The sequence below is a fragment of the Takifugu rubripes genome, chromosome 19 (assembly GCF_901000725.2).
Source record: "Takifugu rubripes chromosome 19, fTakRub1.2, whole genome shotgun sequence".
NCBI classification, from domain to species: Eukaryota; Metazoa; Chordata; class Actinopteri; order Tetraodontiformes; family Tetraodontidae; genus Takifugu; species Takifugu rubripes.
In genome coordinates this window covers 17,728,906-17,749,925 of record NC_042303.1, presented here as the reverse complement: position 1 = coordinate 17,749,925, position 21,020 = coordinate 17,728,906, and the positions used below count along the sequence as shown (strand labels likewise).

Here is a 21,020-nt window from a genome sequence, read left to right as displayed (position 1 = left end):
TTTGATACAGCTAATAAATAGATGACGGAAGGCCCATTATAATCAGTTTTTAACAAGGAAATGTCTGGACGGCGAAGGCATTGCTGGTTTTTAATTTAAGGAGATCCTTTTTTAATTCTTTACGGGCAGGCATGTTGGTTAATTGTGTATTAATAAGATATTAAAATGTGGAGTGTGCTGGGAATCAGTGAGCACAAAGCTCTGCGAGGGGCTGGCAGCTCAAGAGCCGTATTAAACGGCGGATGGCTAAACAGTAATAAATGACAGAATTTGCACCAAATGGGCTACATTAGTGTCATGGGAGAGGAGCAATGAATCTTTTTTAACTTTTTCCCTTCATACTTGATGAAACATTCAAGAAAACCCAAAAACAGTCGTTGCCTTCGCGTCCCTGTACTTATTTCTAATTTGTTCCCCTGCAGCTGTGATGTCGCCTCACAGTAGAGCTCCTATAGGTGCCCGGAGCGTGGCTGGACATGCAGTTTCCCACACATTTGGAATCAAACGCTTCCAGCTGCCAGACAGTTGTATTACAGCCCACTTCCTTTGATGGGACGCATTAAACAAGTCATGGTGATCCACGACGTCTGATGGGCCGAGAGAGGGAACCGACTGATTTAAGAGGTCAGAGCGTGGCCGCCCTTCCCGTCTCCGCCCGCTTCCTCCCCGGGACGCTGCACGGTTTACCCCGAAAGATTTAATTATCTCGTTCTTTCCTGGTGTAAGACCAATGAAAAGGAGAAGAGATGGGAGTGCTGAGCCAAATCTGATAATTTATCTCTTTAACAGATTGCAGCGTTACGGTCCCCGAGCTGCGGTTACTGATGGTTGTTGGGAAGTAAAGTGGGCCAAGTGCTGTGCGAGGATGCTCCCCCTTACAAAGCTGATGCAGCACTGTTCTGGGAATTTGTGTCAGATACAGATCAGACACATTTCATTTAAATAAGCAAATCACTGAATAAAGATAACCTGACTCGCGGGGGTGCATGTCTATCTGTGCATCCTGGTTCCCGGGCAGGGAAACGACCGCGCCTGACTGGGGATGTTGTTCGGAACAATCAGATCCCCGACCTGCTTCGCCCGACTGTGCTGCGAGACGAGTGAAAACACAGAACACGTGCCCCATCTTCGGAGTGTCGGGCCCGCTGTGATTGAATTTCTCCTCCTTCCTTAAGACGGAAGTGCAAAGCCGGAGAGTGATTCCTGTGGATGCACTTAAGGTTTTAGTTGCAGGCGTCGTTGTGCCTGGGCAGATTTTATATGACACGTGAAACTAACTACACGGTACTTAGGGCCTGCTGTAAACCAATCTGAAGCCAGTCGGGAAAACAGGTCCATCAGCAGAGAGGCTTGTTTCTGTTGCATGACAAAAGGACTCACAAAACCACATCAATTAAAAGTTCATTAAGTTCAGCACAGGGAGGAGGAGAGGATGCTCTCTATTTACGCCCGGGCCGGCCCAGCCCATTATCTCCAACCTGATTATTCAAATCCCTGGATTATAACACAGACGTTTTCTCAGAGCTTTGCTTAGAATAATCGTGCGTACTAATATTTCATTTTTCTTCCCATGGAGTATGATTGGAATTGAGTCCGCGGCATCAAAAGAGATGAACAATGCTCCTGATAGTTGTGAGATTCAAGCGTTTCAAAATTAACACGCAAAAGGATTATTGGTTGTGTGGATCTAAATTAGCATCATTCAGCCTTTAACAGGGACGTGTTTAGTGTTCTCTGTGTCCTCTGGTCTTAGCCACGGCACATCTGAAAGCCTGAGCAGATAATCCGTGGCATCCCAGAGCAGATGGGCCGCACGAGAATCACCTGCTCGGGTTTTTGACAGATCTAAGATACTGCGAGAACACTCAGACAGAGGTTGCCTTCCTCACTTAGGCTCGTGTTAAACTGCTGTTGACGTCTTCTTTAATCTCTGACAGTCAGCGTGAGGCAGAGGCTGCCAGCTCTGGCGCTACGTCTGCTCCCATCTCGGCTCCGGCTCTAAGCTGAGGCTGGTTTGTGTCTTTCCTGACAGCGATGCTCACCTTGTTTGCAGCGAGTCGGTACTCTGGTCTTCAAAAACCATCAGCCGCAGCCTCGATTAATTCTCAAAGCACTTTTGATTTTTTTCTCCTGTGTCTGGACGGGAAGCTAACTTTGAACCTTGCTAAAAAACATACATTTGTTTTACACCAATACCAAACGCGGCGCACATGCTACATCAGTTAATCAAGCTAATTTCTCTCAAGGTCCCTCAGATCTTCACTTCACCCTCCCCTCTTCACCTCCAAAGGCCTGTTGGCGTGTGTGCTAAACATGTTTCCATCGGCGCTGCTTTCGTACAGACGTGCAGGTTTTGATCAGTGAAACACAAGTACGCAGCGAGCTCAGGGCGCCTGGAGGCTCCTCGCCAGCATTTCAAAGATCAAGGCCTTGATGGAAGAAAATAAGCAAACGTGTAGGGTGCCAAATTAATTCCTTCCTCAAAGGCACGGCACCTTCTATGGGCAACTCTTCCGGGGTCAGAGGGTTGGTTTGTTCCGCGGTGTAACCGCCGCCTTTGTTTTAATGCGTGAACTGACATGTGACGACCACGACAGCAGGTCGATTACACAACACACAATTGGCTTTTGTGTTGTCTTTTCATTTCCATTAATACTTCCTTTTGTCTTGGCTGTCCCGATTGATGCAACGCAAAAAGAGGGGAGGAGATTACCCTTCTCTCTTGTGACTCATGTACTGCCCATTGGTGGAGGCGTGCTGGTTGATGACCGGGTTCTTTGGCGGTGCCGGGGAGGAGAGGTCGAGGCCCCGGTGGCCGTTGTTGCTGCTGCTGTTGTTGTGCTCCTCCTTCACGTGAGCGTTTGTCACTTCCTTCCACAGTTGCTGCAGCTCTGCTGGAATTATGCCTGAGACAAACAAATGGGATAATTAAATCAATTAACAGCTAATCCAGCACTCTCCTTCATCACTTAATTAAATCAAAGCGTCTGTAAACAAAGCTGAGTATTAATTAGAAAACATTCCACTACACACGGGGTAATGCACTGAGAGCCTGCTCATGCCTCCTCCCTTTTCTCCACCACTTAGTTCTCTCCCTCCTATTTTTCCTGTGATCTGAAGCGTGTGTGTACACAAATCCCTGGCATTCACGCACATTTCATGCGCAGAGTAAATAATTAACATCCAGACGAGGCATGAAATCTGAATAATCACCGTCATTTTCACCCAACAACGGAGATGCGCAGAACACACACAGGGAAAAGTTTACAAAAGCAAGACTGGAAAAACATCCCACCCTGACAACCTGGAGAAACAAGACCCCGGGGTAATATTCTCAAAAGCGCATTAATGTGCAAAATACTTAAAGCTCTGCGCCGCCTCCAATTGACACAGAAGACTTAAACCTCATTTAACAAGTCAAGCACACTGCGGCTCAGGCAGCCCTTTGGAAAAAAAAAAAAACAACCTTCAAGTCAGAAGACATTTTTTCCACGCTGGAAAACATCGGTGTGTGTAACGTTTCTGCACGGGGGCGACGGCCACCCTGGCATCCGGGGCTGTGACGGTACATCACAGCACACGCGGCCGCAGACGTGCGTTTGTCTCAACATACTGCCCTTGGCTAACCCCGCGTCCAAACGTGCGCTGAAATATCAAATCGGGGAATATGTCGGGATTTGTACCGGGTATTCAAATCGCTGCTTAAATAAGCCCCCGTGTTTTTTAAGTAGCGAAGGAGCCCTCGAATATGTGGTGAATTTAACCGGCGCAGATGGGCGAGACCACTCGTTTAACATTACAATTAATTAAATCCATCCTTAAAATGAGCACTGGCAAATGAGAGATGATTTGCACATGCTTATCTACTTGGATTTATATTCAGCCCCCCCTCGTTTCTCATCAGCAGCTCTATAGATACCAGAAGTGTCCCTGTCAAGCTCTAGATTGTAACACATTGTCTGCAAAATGCTTCGTCTTAATTTATTCCTGTTGTGGAAAATAACTATGAGGTGAAGATCTCAATACGATCAGCAAAAATATTTTTAATTTGATAAGCTACTAAAGATTTTAATTATGCTGGTAATGGAGAACATTGGCCTAATGAGGCGGAGGACTCCAGAGAGACTCAGGGGCTAAGAACTGTGAAATGAGTCTGATAGGATTGCTGTAAATTCACACTGGGTCGTTTGCATATCAAAGAGCAGGAAATGATTACAGGACAAATCAATAACCTTTTCACGTTCAAAGGAGCGGATATTTCAACACCCTTGCTCTATTCTACCTCTGTTATTCTCTTCAACGCCTTGATGTGCCCTAATCGAAGTGCACGTCCATGACAGGCTAAACATGCTTAACACCGCGCTCTGTTTTATAGCATTCTAATCCACCGCTCGCTCACTTCTAGTGGCATTATCAAAGGATCCATTCTTGCTTTTTGGATGGCTTACGGTGACTTTGAAGGCAAAGTCGTCTCTTCATTTTTTTTATTTTTTTTTTGATGGCTGCTTTGGAAGCAGAAGGTCACTGGTGATGCGACCGTCCTGTGTTCCGACAGCAGGAACAATCATTTTCCCTCACTCGGTGCCCAGTGACAGTGTGCGATGTATTTTTAGCCGATGTGCTTGACAGGGCGGCCCACACTAGCTCAATTACCCAGCAGTCCTGGTGACCCCGACACCACTGTTTACTTGCAGTGGATGGAGCCGCGTGATGATAGGTAACGGAGCGGGACCAGGCTGTCTCTTTCTGGATCCGAACCGGAGCCTCTTCAATCTTCACAACAGCTACGGCTCAGGATTCCGCGTACAGGACAGTGAAACGTCGTTACACAAATGTCGCAGGGATGATTTTATTCTCTTCTTAGATCGAATGTACCGAGCTTCTCCCCGTCCGATCACTGCGAGACCCATAACAACGTTCACCTGGAAATTCTGTTTCTTAGCTCGCTAGTTTGTGCCGTGCTTTGGTTGCCAGATTGGTTTATCTTTCCTCTTTCCATTTTTCAACACAACTCTCCCACTCATTATGACTGGGAGATACAGACAAGCACTCTAAAAAATGTATGTTGTTGGGACACTTGATTGATCACTGGCCCCCCCAACTCAATTTTACCTCTGCAGGTAGCTCTGGCACCGAGACCGGCCGAGCTCTCCGACCTTTTCCTGTCCTTGTCCCCCTGTACCCAGGTGACCATGTTCAAGCAAGCAGAAAGTTGATTTAAGGTTCATAATGACATCAGTTGCAGGCCATCATCCCCCAAATAAAAAATGGCCCCCGGTGCTCTGAGCTCTTTAAACCCGAGCTGTTACTTCTCGCACAACGCTGCCATTGCAGGGGGGTCGTGAGGGGCAGTGACATTGCTATTAGTTTATTGTTCCGTCAGGCTGGGACCTTTACTGCACCCCTGTTTATGTTGCTGTAATCAGTGTCCCACTGATACGCACCCCTTAGGCCTGAAATATGTGCTGTCCTACCGCTGCAGGAACTATTACCGCTGGCCCAACACTGGACGTATCCATCACTGACAGGTCAGCCACATTACCCGGCGCTGTCCCTGACGTGCCACTGTTCTGTGTGCACTTCATGGCTCGCCACATCCTTTGCTTTCATATTACCCGCAAATTTGTCTTGTCACTGTCCCACTGGCAAAGCCTAGACAGCTTAAATGATGTTATGCAGCTACAAGAACTTGGTCCCTTGCCGAGCAACCTCTGCCGTTTAAGTCTGCACACGCGCACGTGCACGCAGTATGGGATGTTGGTGGTCACACGGTCGCATAAACACGCAACTCTAATGCGCCGAGTCTGGGAGACGTGAGCCTGAGCAACACTGACTCATTTTGTTGGGTCAAGAAAACAGGCTCTTTTGGATCGGCGGCAGGTCGATCAAATTTATATTTATGGGAGTTTACGTCCTCCCCAAACACATTGTTGTAATTTATAACAGATATTCTCCGGCTCCTTCCAAGACTTTAAACATTAATGTCAAAAGAATTTACACCAACAGAGAAAAATTCTAATCCAGATAATGTGAGCGATTGGTTTCAACCTCAAAGGCATATCTGCGAGTTTATATTTAAATGTTTCGGAACGTTCCTCAGAACTCACAACCAAGCGTTCCTTCATTCCTGTTTTGGCTTTCCAACATGGAAGCAGTCAGCCAGCGCGGTGGCACTTTTCTCTGCCGCAGTCACAAAAGTCATCGTCTCGTCCGAGCACATGAATTAAGATACAGAGAATGTCATGCGGCTGCAACGCATTTTCCTCGGTAATTACGCTGATATCCACATTTAGAAATAAAATAAAAATCGCCAGTTACGCGGCGATGCCAATTTACCGCTCGCAGCTTTGAATCCCTAATCAGGGGGCAGATCAACTCATCACTTCCGACGCGCTAACGGTTAGCTGGATCCTGCAGATTAGATCTGAGCACTGAAGGCCCGGCCCACCGATGCATGAAAGAGTTTAGTGATGTGGAAAACAGAAAGGTCATCAATAACTTCAAACGCTCAAGCAGAAAATGTGAAGAAAAAGAAGACAAACTGGGGGCCAGAAACACTGCCCTGAGCATTAAACAGCTGTAGGAAGCACAGCGCTAACCACCGACAGATGAAGACAATAATCAGCTCTGACCGATTGGGAATTATTAAAACACTTATGGAGTGACATGCTTGTCTGCATTATGTTTATGCAAACATCGCACCTCACGGTTGCTCGAGAGAGTTAAGTGCCCCCCCCCCCCCCCCTTTTAACTGTAAGTTAAAGGAGGAAACGTATGGCCTCGGTTGTGCTGTGCCGAACTGTTCCGGCTCATTAATGCGAGTAATATTTCCAGAGTGCTTCCTGAAACTGAAAATCATCTGAATAAATATAAAAGAGCTTGATAAGGAGAAATGCCTGGGAGATATTTGGTAATAAGAGCATAAACAGGATGTTCTGGGTGTGTTGTGAAATCCGTCAGGACTACGGCACCTAGTCATATCATCCATATAATACTTTGCTCAGTGGGTGTGTGTGTGTTTGCCAACATCTGACACACAGCAATTCAGAAAAGCACACTCACAGCAGAGCAACGCTCCCCGCCTGTGCCCATGGCAATCGTGGATGAGTGATCCCATGCCCAGTCCAAACAATAACACCACTGTACAGGCCCTGTTTGTGTTTGCCTATTACCTAAGCACAACCCCCCCCGCAAAAACTCCCATTTTTATCGCTCTTATCTTGTTATTTCAAAACTGTTTGTCTTAGCAGGGAATGAATAGTGCGTGTCATGTTGATGCCGTCGACCTTGTGATGGCTGCTTTGTCACAAGGCAACCACTCCTTAACAAAATATTGAAGAATAAATAAAGAAATAAACTTCCTGGCCAAACAAAAAGTATTGACTCCCTATCGAGTAACAGGCTCTTTCACAATGAAAAGTTCACAGAAAGTTTATGAACAATAGATCCAGTCTTAAACCAGAATGCCAATCACAGACGGAGCAGCAACAGCTCAAGGGCATCTGACTGTGTGTATTTGTGAACCTTTCTCAGGCTCTGGATACAGAAGATGGAACACGTACTCCACTGTAACGCTGTTTCAAGGCCATTTCCTAGGAATTTCTAGGAGTTCCAGCATTTGCAACAGGTGCCTACTGAATTGGTGAAAGCACCTAAAATATAGGATAAACTCCCAAAGTGCTGAGCACTGTGAGCTTTGACTAAATTTGTGCAGGTATTTGAAAGAAGCCACAGCAGGAGCAGGAGACTAAAGTACAGGACAAGCTGCAAGTGTAAAACACGGGACATGTGCAACAATAACCCACCTTTGGACCCATTCAGGCAACGGTCTGGAAATGTTATGCACAACTGTGGGGGAGTGAGCGTGCTGCGGTTTTTATGCACTGACCCTGAGTGAGGGAGTGTAGCGGCAGGCTGGTCTGTCCAGGCTGGATGGAGAGAAGGCCCTGCCTCTGAAGGTTGAGCAGATGCTGCTGCTGGACCTGCTGGACCTGCAGGAGCTGCTGCTGGAAGGCCAACTGCTGTGCTGACACCTGATGCTGATGACACAAAGAGAGGAGACCGAGAGGCGCATTAGCCAACAGTCGGAGCCAGAGAAGCTACAGCAACACATGCAAACAGGCAAAGCTGATTTTCCAGTTTGCACATCAATGGGAACCTTTGAGGAAACACATGCAGGTCAAAAGCCAAGGCTTCATGTGTGCGGCTAAATCTGCGGTTCAGGCCGCCGTTTTCTGTCTGCAGGGTCCCAATAAACAGGTGAAGTCTACGACTCCCTCTTAATTACACAGGATTCGGGAGGCGAATGACAAACAACGAAACAACATAGTTAATCATTCATTACAGGAGCTACAGGAATTTAATTACAGCCATTCATAATTCAACAAACAACGTGTGACTAAATCAAAGTGCTTAATAACCAGCGGAGCAACTCTGGCTACTCTCCCGGGCGTCGCGCTGAGCGATGCGCTCTTCCTCGGAGCGGCGCGGCGAGCGCTCCTCTAACGCACGGCCTGGACTCTGAGACTCTGAGACTCTGAGACTCTGAGAGGTGAGGCCTGCTTTCTGTTGCTCTTTCCTGGCTCCTAATGAAAAGCTGGTGCGTCTTCACTGATTTAAGGGTTAGCAGGGGGAAAGTCTGGCTCCGCTAAGTGAAACGTGTCAACTCCGATAGGACAAAAAATGTTGATAGCAGCGTTAGCAAAGAAAATGCAAAGCAGAGGAAAAAAAAAAAGACAATGCCAAAATAATAAACACAAGGAAATTATCTAATATCCCCGAACTCCATCGAGTCAGAAAGGAAAGGGAGATTTTTATTGAGATAACAGGGGGAGAGAGGAGAGAAATGCCTGCAAAACCTTCACCCAACCGTTTTCCATTACGGTGAAACAGCAAACTGCTGAAGCACAGAGTGACACCTCGGTGTGTGCCGTCCGTTTATGAGTGCATAAGACCAGTAGTGAGGGGGTGGGAGGAGGGTAGAGGGCACTAAAAGCAGTGCAGGGGCTGCCAAACTGTGCACCACACCCTGCTACTGAACACAGGATACAACACTTTGTTTACTTCTCACAATTGAGCGCGCACAAAAAAGGTCTCGATGCTACGCGGCCGTCGGGTCACTCGCCGGCGGCTCTGAAACAGGCAGATAAAATACGGCCCCTGCAGACCTTCCTCTCCCCGCTGCTGCTGCGCCGGCTCGCTAAAAATAAAGCCCGGCGCAGCACAGCCCTGGTGCAGCCACAGGATCCGAGGTGACCCGGCTCCTAAACGAGCAGTCGCCCCGCTTCTGTCGGGCTGGCGCCTTATCGGAGAAAAGAGGGGAAAGTTTCAGGAAATCCACGACGCCTGTGATCTCCTCTGATCTGCCCATTGTATGAACAGTGGTGGGTTTCTTTTTTCCCCCTCTTCTATCAGTCTGAGAAAAGTTTCAGCTGACAGCTTGAGACAAAGATAACAGTGCGACGGGGGTGGGAGTTCACAGGGAACAATGTCTTTCATCAAATCACTAAATAAATAGAGGGTGGCTTTTCAGAAAAAAGAAAGAGGAAAATCAAGTATTGCAAATTAATTTAACACTCTCCGCTTCACATTTTTTCCCCTTGTCCCATCAGCTGACAGGAGCTCCTGTGCGCTCGCAGCATGCAGGCACATTAAAACCCCCAGACCCAACAGACCAAATAAGAGGTTAACAAGAAGTGGCACGAAGGGGAGAAAAATACAGTGGCTGACAAATGATAAAGAGCGACACTGGCAGCCCTTTATTGTCAAGCTTCAAATATAAAGTTAAAGATCTTTGAAAAACTAAATTTTGATGTCTATAAAATAAAAGCGGCACAAAGCAACAACAGGGGGTTATTGTCTGGCAGCCGCAGGGGAGTCGCTGCGTAATTCTTATTCTGCCTTTTGATGGCTGCGAGGAACGCAGCTGAAAAAAGGGAGAGCGGCGAGGAGGGAAAGAAAACATCAGCGGAGAGGGAGAGCCTCTCGAGACTGCGTCCATTTCCTGTGATCATACATAATATGCTTCAATACGCTCTTTTTTTTAAGGCTCGCGCACCATTCAACTGATCAATTGCACCTCCTTGTCTCCCCCTCACCCCCGCTCCTACCGTGTTTACATCAGATGTGACTCGGTGACAGGTCCTATCTGAGGCTGTCACGTTGATTTATGGGAGCATCACGCCACAACTTGTCCAAACTGAAGCCCGCAGTTCATTAATTAGGGAGCTACGACTTTGAAGTTGGGGTCTTCGACAGCACGCGGACGTGTGAGAGCGCTCGTGCGCGTGCGTGCTTTTAACACAAGGTTTAATTTTCTATGCTTCCTCTGCTCTCCAAACACAGAACTCAGTGGGGACAGGAGCAAAGATTCAAGACCGTCTTTGAACTTGTTCTGACCGCACAATAATAATTTGCTTTGTCCACAGCGACGCCTGTATCCTCTGGTCATTAACGCACATTAAGCTGCTGCTCGTCTTTACTGGAGGGACCGAAGGAGAGAAAAAGATGGTGGTGGGGGTGGTGGGGGCAAAAAAAAGTCAACACGGGCAACGAAGCCGATATCTCACAATTACATGCCTTCTCTCCTTCTGCTATTTCCATGTTAATTACTGAGAAAAGCCTCTCAGATTTATGCGCTCTGTGTTCGTGCCTTTCTCCGTGCTGCCTTTCATTACGTCCTACACAGGAGCGGTCAGCTCTGTGCTGCACAGGACACATGTTTACTTGGGGGGAAAAAAAAGGACTGTGGAACAATGGACTAAGGCTGAGGCTCATAGTATTACACAGTTAATGTGCGGAGGCTTCCAGAGAAACGTGGTACCACTCGTTTGTTACCATTTATCCAGCCCGTCTGACATGCTAATCAGAAGCATGAGTGCACTTGAATCCCCCTCCTCTCCTCGGCGCTTTAACCACAGTCTGGAAGCAGATGGGGATTGGGGAGGGAGCGCACATGCCTTCCATGCTGTGTCTGGCCAACGGGCTGGTAATGGCAGGAGGGTTGGAGTGATGTCAGCCTACCTCTTTACTCTGCTTGCTGCTTCCATGCTGCTGCTGTAAAAGCTGGAGGTGGAGCTGTTCCTGCTGCTTCTTGTAGAACTCTTGAAGTTGCTGCTGCAGAAGAGACAGGAAGTGTACATTAGAGTCTGCCAGTCGTTAAAAACCCGGGTACAGGGGGAGTTCTATACTTTGAGGAATGTCCTCTTTAAGCCTTGGAGATACGAGGAAGGAACTGCAGTTCAAAGCAAGTGTCGCTTTGCAAAATACAGCAGAAGATCCTTATCCCCCACTGTGTCATTCATCGTCGCGCCGCTTCTTCAAACATAATTATTCGCCGTTCACGGCTGTCACTCGCACATTACCTGCTGTAACATGAGGGCCTGTTGCTGCTGGAGAAGAACCTGGAGCTGCTGAGGGCTCAGGACTTGCTGCTGAAGGATCTGCTGCATCTGCTGTGGAGTTATCACTTGAGGTGTCATCATAGCCACTGAAAATGGAACCTGCATAGACAAGAGAGGGGCAGAAGCGATCAGCCCGGTGGTCCGTAGCTGCATTCAACAATGGCTCAATCCCGGAAATGCACATTTAAAAAGTTGCGCTCCAGAAAAAAAGCAAACCCGACCGAGGCGACCTCTCACACGCAGCACGGCGCTGCACCTGAGGATGCCTCGAAGAACTACAGTTAGCCGATCACACGAGTATACACGATATGTCATGTGAGAAGATTTCATTAGAGACGCTGTCATAAGCCATCTATTATTGTGCAGATATAGGGGGCCTGGGGGGAGGGGCCACGAACAGCCACGAACACGCAGGGCTCCAGCCAACTCTCAGCAGAAAGGTGTGAGCGCACAACTCCTCAAAACAAGTGATTTGTTGTGACACGGAAAGAGCCCCCACAGCTGTCAGGGTGCCTTAATTGCTCCAGCGGCGAGGGGGACTTGGAGTGTGTCTGGGTGTTGCCACTCACCGCTATGACGTGCGCTACCATTAAAAGCTCCTTTCCATGACATTCAGATGACGAACGGCAACCAAGATGCACTTGATAGAGCGGCGTTGTTGCAGTTGTTAACATATTTTGCCAACCGTTATTTTGTATATATCCTCACGCGCGTGTGTGTGTGTGTTAAAATGTGGCGCTGAGGCAGCAGCTGATGGAGCGCACGGAAAAAAACGACTCTAGCTAGTCACACCTCGGAATTTTTCATTTGTTTGTTTTTTTTAAATATTTTTTTTACGTTACTTAATCCTGTTGCCTGAACACCCCAACAAATCTGCCGTGGAGAGGCGTGCGCAGCGTGCGCGCGCCGAAAGGGCGGTGATGTCACGCTGCCCAGGCTCATCTCTGCCGACATTACCGGGCAGCATCAAACCACAACGTGCCGTCTTCTCCTGGCCCCCAGAGAGCGGCGAGGGCTCGGCCCCACCCAGGACCAACACACTTTACATTTCTCATCTCCTGCAGAGGCGTCACAGAAGCAGGAGGAAGATGCAATATTAATTCCTCCCTGTATTATGTCTTAATACGCACTTCATCTTGACTTTTGCACATGACTTCTCCTGTCATTTGCACAGCTCTGGCATCCCATTTCCTAATTTCACAGTCATTATCCATCGAAGTCCTTTTTTTTCCCTGGGTGCTGCTAATTTTGACTGACTATTTTGAAGGTCAAACAAGGAGCTCCGACTTACTGACATGCAAATATCACCCGTACGAGATATGATAGACTGTGTGTGAGGTGATAAACAGGATATTTAACTGATGTTCCTTTTTTTTTTTTTTAAATTGGAATTGTGCATTGTGGCTGTAAATATATTCATGCTTTGTATATTTTGCTATCATGTGCTTTTTTTATAGCATAGAATAACAGAAGCAAGAAACCTCTTTTCCAGTTTAATTTCCCTTCCCCCTGTGAATTCTGTACATTTTAGATCTCATCAAGGTTTCACGCCTTTGCCTGTCAAAAGCATCTGGCTGGCTTTAACTACAGCTCGAGCAGCTTCCTCTGTGCACGGACCCAGCAAGAGGCTATTACAGACCCCCATTTTATTACCCATTACTACTGAGGTCATTAGCAGCAAGAGGGATTGTGTGCTTCTTAACCTATTGATCAATGTAACTACTACCATTTAATCCTCTGCTGAAGGAGTGAAAATCTGCCTAAGACTGGATCCTATTGAGAGGAAGGGCGGGGGGAGCACTTTAACTGAAAAATATTACCCTGACCGCCGTATCATGCCCATTTAACGTAAACCTGGGACGCCAGTCGCCATTTAGAGCACTCCCATATGGTGCACTCCCTTTCCTCCTGGATAACATCATGACTCGATGATCCACAAAAATACATCACCATCTAACGACGGTCTAAAAGGAGACTCGCACTGGGCTAATAACTGGAGGGATCCACCGAGCCCAGCTCTAATCTACTCCTGCTAACACCCGGGTGTGAAAAAGAGGACATTGTGAGGATGCTAGAAATAGCTGACGTTTGTGGATTTTACGTGCTCTCCAGGTGCTTCACACACATAAACATTCAAATTTGGAACATTTTCACACAGCTGCAGAGTGACTGCAGGCGATACACTCAACCAGCACAGGCCTGCTGGCCCAGTACACATGCACACACACACACACACACACACACACACACACACACGCTTAACTGTGGCATGTTTACTGTCACATGCACACACAGGCAAACTGCACGTCATGCCTGACAGAGTACAGGAGGAATGAGCAGATTTTCAGGGTGACAGAAGCGGTTGTAAAACAAACGCTGCTGGAATTTTCAAACTTGATTTTTAAGGAGATGATTATAATTTAATTAGTGTATCAATATTATAGCAGTGATAATCCAGGGATTCTATACACGCATGCACGAGCTGTGCTATATAATAAGGTTATGTTCATATATTATAGTCCAAAGAGAGATTACAAATAGAGGATGTCAGGGCCACTGATCCGGAGTTAACACTCATATCACAGGTCACAGGTCAAAGCCCCCACAGGTGAGCAAAAGAACCTGTTTTTGGTGAGCAACCACGAGGAACATGCTTCTTATTTTTACCGAATTTCCCGTTTCGTAAGAGCATCAAATAAAACTGAGGAGAGAGAGAAAAGAAAAGAGGAGGAGGAAAATCACACAGCCTCGTCCGACTGATGCTGATGTTTCAGCTCGGCGAGGAAACGACTTCACACGCTGGCAAACCGTCACCGGCGGCACGCAAACGTCTCAGGAAGGCCGCGTCTCACCGTGCACGTGTGTCGTAAAGAAAGAAATAAATCATTCATTAAATACCAGCAATTGTAATAATAACTATAAACCGCTAACGTGGGACAACCACTTCTGGAACAATTCTGCTCTCTCCATCCACAATCAAGCTGTTTAACAAATGTTTAGGGCTCGGACCCAAACAGGCCGGTCTCGGCCACACGATGTCTCCAACCACCAAACACTTTATGATTTGGATTAAGTGCAGTGTTGTGAGGGGCCGAAAGGCTCAAGATATTTCCAACAACTGTAAAAACAAAAGTCAAGATTGCGTTTTAATTAACTTCTTCGTCTACAAATAAACAGGTTTTTGCCGGAGCCGGGCCCCGGTCGGGTTTAAACAAACAAACTGCGCCGAGGGAGCGAGTGCGATCTCACCCCAACAATAACAGCTGAGCTCCGAGCTCAACGCCGTTTCCCACACTGGAGGCGGAACGCCGCTGCAGGTGACCGCTGCAGAACACACGCAGCCCTCTCACAAAAACCTGCCACATTCAGATTCATAACACCGACGCTAAATCTCCCCTTTCTTTTTTTTTTCTTGGTGCATTTCAAACACTAACATTTAGCTTCAACGCTTTGACCTTGTGTCACTCCTCCGAGGGCACATTTCACCGCCAAAATCCAGCCAGTGGCTCTGAAGTGGAGGAGACGTCTGACACGAGGCTCCTGATAGTTGTTGCCTCTCGTGAGCAGAGCAGCGGTGAGCTGCATCTCTGTAATCTCTGATTCACCAGATCCACATAGTTGTGCGACGCTTCATGTCTTGTAATGCTTAGAGGTCTGTTCGTGATCACGGCCTCTAAATTCCTTTTTAAATACTACTGCACCTAAAAGCAGCTTTCCTTGTTCTTTTTTTTTTAAATTCCAGATATATCAAATCCATTTGATGCCAACGTGACGGGGCTAATCAACACGTCATTATCATTGCTGGAAAAAAGAATTTTCAGCGTGACGGTTAGCCCAGGAAAAAAAAGAAAAAGCTGCTACCATAAAACACTCCACACCATGTAATCTCACCATTATCCTCCCATATCAACCCTTTAAACACATGGCATCTCAAGTGTAGAGTTAATCTCCCAATCCAATCCCAAAGACAGAGACGCACACACTCCGAGCAATAATGAGCCTTAAAAAAACCCAAGGAAAGCCATTTTTTCCAAGTAAAAACATGTTGCAGCGAGGGATGTGGGGGCATAACAGCAGAGAGCAGCTGGCGGCTCACTATATCACTGCTAAACTATTCCCCCGTCTCTCCTCTCCGTCTTGCCTGCCTGCTCCAGTACAAAGCAGAACATATCCCAGCGAACTGCGATCCTTTTTGCCCCCCTCTTTGGGTCCATGGCTAATATCTGGTTGCCTATGTCATGGTTTGGAAATGACAGGTGCTGGCAGCCCCTCGCCTTGACAGGCCACTGCACAAATAACGCCCCTGCCTGAAAGGGCTAATGCACTACTAATGAACAATAAATCAACTTTGATTACAAACTGTCAACCCAATCAGCTCGCACTCCAGCTCTCCCAAACTGTGAGTCCCGGCACAGCTGCACGGCATTACGGTGCACGCTGCCATGTTTAGGCTTCGCTCTCCTCCTCCTCAACCATCTGATACTTTCCACCACTGTTCTCCTGGTGCAAGGGTGTTGAAACCCTGCACCCCCGCCTCACAAAAACGGGGGAAAAGCCTTAATGGATACGGACAAACAAACAAAATAAAAGGCTGACGTGTAGCTGGAAAAGCATTACCTGGAATGATTGTAGTGAAGCTACTTTAGATCATTAAACAGCAAAGTCAACAGCAATAATCTAGAGCCTAAAAGCTCTCAATTAGAGATGACATCAGAAAAATAATGACCACAACTTTACCCATCTAAAAGCACCACACAACCCCCCCCCCCAGTCCAAACACACACACACACACACACACACACACACCACACACACACACCACTTTTCAGGGATGACATGAGCGATGACATTTGGAGTGACAGAGAATCCCTAACGTGTCAACCTGTGGTGACGGTGGCAAATATAGAGCTGCGGCGGTCTGGCTTAATTCACCGTGACACGGCGAGGAGAGTGAGGATTAGTCCAGGACGTAGCCCGAGAGCACCCGCGGTCTGTCCAGCATTCATTAACTCAGAAAAAATAAAAATCTTAAACACACGTGTGGAGCTAAACCTGCAGCCGGTGGGAGAAGCTTCAGAACACGGGCGGAAATTAGAGCTAGAAAATAAGACACTGAAATAGCACCTCGGAAAAATGCCTGAAAACCTGTTCGTCATTTTCAATGAACTTTCCATAATTCATAAACAGCCGGAATAAAGTCAGAGCCTGCTCAACTGGTTAGCTCACTATCAGCAAAGTAAACAAAACTTAAAAAAAAAAAAAAAAGGGTAGCATAATTAGGACATAAGGCAACTGCCATGACTTTGGATTTAGGACCATAAAAACCAAGCAGAGAAAAAGCAACTGTTGCTAAAAGCTAAATAAGAAAAGATCAACAGCACTGAAACATGAGAGCAAACACAAGAAATCCCCCAAGTCCGATTTCAAAACCTAAATATCCAGAACTAGTTCATGTCATGAAGGCGACAGGACGCCTGTTTGCCGTCCATCCTTCCAGAGGAGGGAGATAAAAAAGGGAAGCCTGCATTTCTCACCTGCTCAGACAAACTACGACAACCTGAAGCCACTGCAAAGATCATCAACAACAACAACAGACGGGCAATAAGAATCCCTCCCTCTACCTCCCCGTCAAATTAAACGATCAAGTTAGTTTTACAGGAGAAAGCTGGCAAAATCACAGAAATCAATCATATTGACAAACCTGACAAACTCCATTTAGCTGGCAGGGTAAACAGAGTGCTGGGCCACGCGGTGTGGAGTGAAGCAGAGCGGAGGACTGAGCCGAGTGGGAAGGAGGGAGAGAGCGAGCGAGCGAGCGAGAGAGAGAGAGGGAGAGAGGGAGCGATAAACGCACGCAGGCTGACGGGCTGGGAGGCTGAGAACAAGCGCCGCTGTGCTGTGGACTCTCCAACCTTCCTCGGGATACAGACAGATTGCACACACAAGGTTGCTCCCTTGCTGACAAGATACAAAACTACCCAATCAACCACGCCCTCCTCCACCAATCACAACCCACCCTCTAAACACAATCAATTCAAACGGGGCCACACAATAGGGAGCCCCAGGCTGGGCTGCAGGTGAAACTGTGCCTTTGTGTGGGGGGCCATTGGAGGGGAAAAAAAAAAAGATGAAGACACAGTTGACGGCTGTTAACCCTTTGACCCCTGCCGGGGCTCCGGCCGTGCCGCTGAAACAATAGGAGCCTAACGAAAAGGGGGCCTTTAATTAAACAACAGATAAGTAAACACAGAGCAATCCAGTGGCCGTGCTATCTGTCTCTTTATTGTTCAGTTAAATGGAATTGTTTACGGTCCAGAAACAAAGACGCAACTCATTGACATACTGGAAACGACAACTGTGTCAATAATTCAGAAGCTTTCTAGTTATTTGTCCCTTTTTTTCCCTTCCTTTTCAGATGTCAAGCGGAGACAAAACCAAGCGTGTTGTGTTGGAGAGTCAAAATATTCCATTTATGAGATCCTCCTTTCACCGATGTCAGCGGGGACTCCTACACCAGAGCGTGCAACTTGTTGCAATATATTAAGGCGAGTTTGTGACATAACACCAACCGCAGCAGCATTAAGTTTGTGTTTCCACTTTTTAAGCACTTAGCCTATAATTTGCCATAGACAAGCTGAAACCACTTACATTAACAGTGAACATTACAGCAGCTATCCATCCAACTCCGGCCCAATGAGAGCAATTAGCTGTCATAATATCATCACAGTCTTTAACACCCGTGTGCCCTCGCTAAAGGGGGAAGAGGGAGAAGGAAACAGAACTCTGCCACCTACTGGAGATCCGACTGAACACACCAGCAGGGAGAAGCACGAGTTCCCCTCAGTGTCCACATGGACACACAACTGCACTCATCTATAGTCAAATAAAAGTGAATTTCACTACATTGATACATAAAACATTCAGGATTGCAACGAGCTGCCAATTAGAGCTGCGTAAAGGGCCAATAAAGCCTCCTTTCCCTCCCCAACATGCGCAACCCACTTGACAAAAGAGGCAAGATTAACAGCTCACTTTGTTAATTATCATGACAATAAACACAAGGCTGAGTAACAGAGCTGTGAAGCACAGCTCATATCAACAGCTACAAACCCTTGGCCAAAGATGAAGGAATGTTCACGCATTCCGCTCCGCAAACACGCTGGTAAAATAAACAGAGCGCCTGCAGAACAAGCCACCGCTCTCATCTGCTAATAAGCAACAATCAGCTGCTCTGACCCATATAAATTATGGACTGGAGTCAAAGTCGCAATTGTAATCCACATCACGGGGAATAATTAAGGCGTAGAGAGGGAGACTTTTCGTTAAATTTGTGACACCCAGAAGACAGCTCGCACACAAAGTCAGAGACGTGCGGGAGTGTGCCTCCACGCAACACACACATGTACAAATTGGCAGGGCTGTGCGGCCACACTCCTCTCCCCCGGCGCTCTCCCAGGGGTGGCGTGTCGGCATATTCTCAATAAAACACCTTCTTAGCAGTAATAGGCCACTGTTCTCATTTCAACATTCCCAAAGGCCTCATGATAAATTTAGCAGACACACAGTTCAAGCCTCCTCTCTCGCACGCTGTCTTTCTAATCCACCGCCTCTGTGTCTGTTCTATGTAAAATAATTACACATCTGTTGATGTGGTACACAAGCTGTACGCTTTTTTTTTTTTCTTCTTCTCCCCGTCAAAGGGAAAACATCAATATCCCCGAGCCGGCGCTGCCTGTGATGGTTTACAGAGGCCGTTGAGCGATTGTGTTGGTGACATTATAAAATACTCCTATTTCCTGCTCCAGTTGAGTGAAAGTATGAGTTAACGTCTGGTCTGGCTTTGCCGTGCTCGGTTAAAGATAACGACTCAGTTCCAATTACAAAGCTTTCCCTAAACACTAAGGCAGGCGGTGACTAAGCTGCAGCCATGTCACCGCTCTATCAGAGGGAAACGCGAGGCTTCTCGGAAGGCTGTGATGACCTGGACCATTGTCATGAGAAAACAAACACAGTGTGTTTCCCTGCGTGGGTTTGCAGTAAATCCTTGTTTACTGATGGTTACAGTCATCAGGGCAGGTGTGGGACCTATATCAAGAACAGCTGCTCTATATACTATCACTATGCCAACAGAAACTCTTCTTTTTCCTGCCTCTTATCAAAGATATATCTGAATACATAACCTATTAACCTTTGAAGTAACCGGGACATTTGACGCGCTCTCACTCAGAAATTCATCTTTCACCCTTTTGCTGAGCTCTTTTATGAGTGATGACATTTTAAGGATGGGTCTTAGTTTGGAAGATATCAACTGAGCCTCGAGAGTTTTAAATAGGTACATTTTTTAATTAACAGGAAACTCATGAATGCTCAAATTTCCAAAGCGTTTTGTTTCCCTTCTGGAGATTCGTCAGTTGACTGTTTGCACATCAGTTAACAGGTTAGATGATCTTTTGACCCTGCCATCAGAGCTATCAACTACCAACGCCGTGCGCTCTGGAAAACATGTCCATCAGCACGTGAGCAAACACACAAATGTACATGCAGCATTGCGGAGTTCCGGCTCCCACTTAACAGAAATATTTGAACATCACTAATGTAACAAATATTGACAATAATTACTACTTTGCTCTGTTTGTTAAGGCTGAAATTTACATCAGCCCACATGAATATGCAAGTAGGCTCACTACTAATAAAAAAAACAGAACAAGCATTTAGGAAGGAAGCTCAGTCACACGAGTCAGAATAAAAGAGTATATCTGCTCGGGTTGCTAAATAAGGTCCAGAAAACTGAGTTAAATGAATTAACAGTCTACTTATCACTCAATCACTCCACTAGAAAGGAGTGTGCAATTTCATTATATGTGACGGCATTAGAGAAGACAGAGGCATCTGTTCCAATTCAGTCATAAATACAGGGAAAACTAAGCATATAACCTGGAAACATAATCCCTTAATGGATGGCTAGCTACGGCGACCGGTGTGCGTGTCATTTCCTTCGTTTCCATGGCAACCAAAGACCAAAAATGACAACCGATCAAGCACTTTGGCAACATTTCAACCAAACGAGTGTGTTATATTGCTAGTTCCTCACACTCCCGTTAATAAAACAGGGTGTTTTTTTTCTAGGCTACTGACAGAAGTAAAACCAGTTTAAGCATGTCGAAAAAATCCTGGTTCAAGTGAACGTCGTTATCATGATGAGCAAGCGCGGTGGCGTTGCAGAAAGCCACGCGTGAGTCACCATCTTCCTCCTGGTCTATCAAACATGGGCTTGGTTAGTTCCTTTGAATTTCAGCGTTCAGCAACACACCGCTTAGTCAGCACCTGTGAACTGGAGGTGAAGATATTTCCGCAGGTATTACAGCAGGCGGTGAGCAACAGCAGTTTCACTGTGATTTCTCACTTCGTCAAATGGGGGGGCGGGGGGATTCCTGACACCACGTTTAGCAATTGATTCATCTTTGATGTAAAATTACGGACTAAAAAGCATGTGTGTTTAAATATGCAATAACTCTTGTTCTGTGGGGGCTGTGGTGACAAAAAAAAACAGCACATAGACCAACGCTGAGCCCAGAGGAAAAGAGACGGTTGCTTTAATGTGAGCAGCCACAAGAGTGT

General features: G+C 46.7%; 1 protein-coding gene across 12 annotated transcripts in view; it reads right to left on the bottom strand.

Annotated features, from left to right (window-relative positions):
• foxp1b (forkhead box P1b) overlaps positions 1-21,020 on the bottom strand; it is a 119,012-nt gene that overhangs the window by 16,531 nt on the left and 81,461 nt on the right. For 10 of the 12 annotated variants that reach the window (XR_003886064.1, XM_029826996.1, XM_029827001.1 and 7 more), the window contains 4 exons: positions 11,364-11,501; positions 11,023-11,115; positions 7,889-8,039; positions 2,714-2,906 (listed from right to left, as the gene is read on the bottom strand). Coding sequence is in view for 11 of the 12 variants with exons in the window: in XM_029826996.1 (XP_029682856.1) it covers positions 2,714-2,906; positions 7,889-8,039; positions 11,023-11,115; positions 11,364-11,501 (575 nt within the window). In the remaining variant the exon portion in view is untranslated. Of the gene's footprint in view, positions 1-2,713; positions 2,907-7,888; positions 8,040-11,022; positions 11,116-11,363; positions 11,502-17,103; positions 17,438-21,020 lie in introns of those variants that run through there. The other 2 variants (XM_029827007.1, XM_029827005.1) reach the window with 2 other exon arrangements.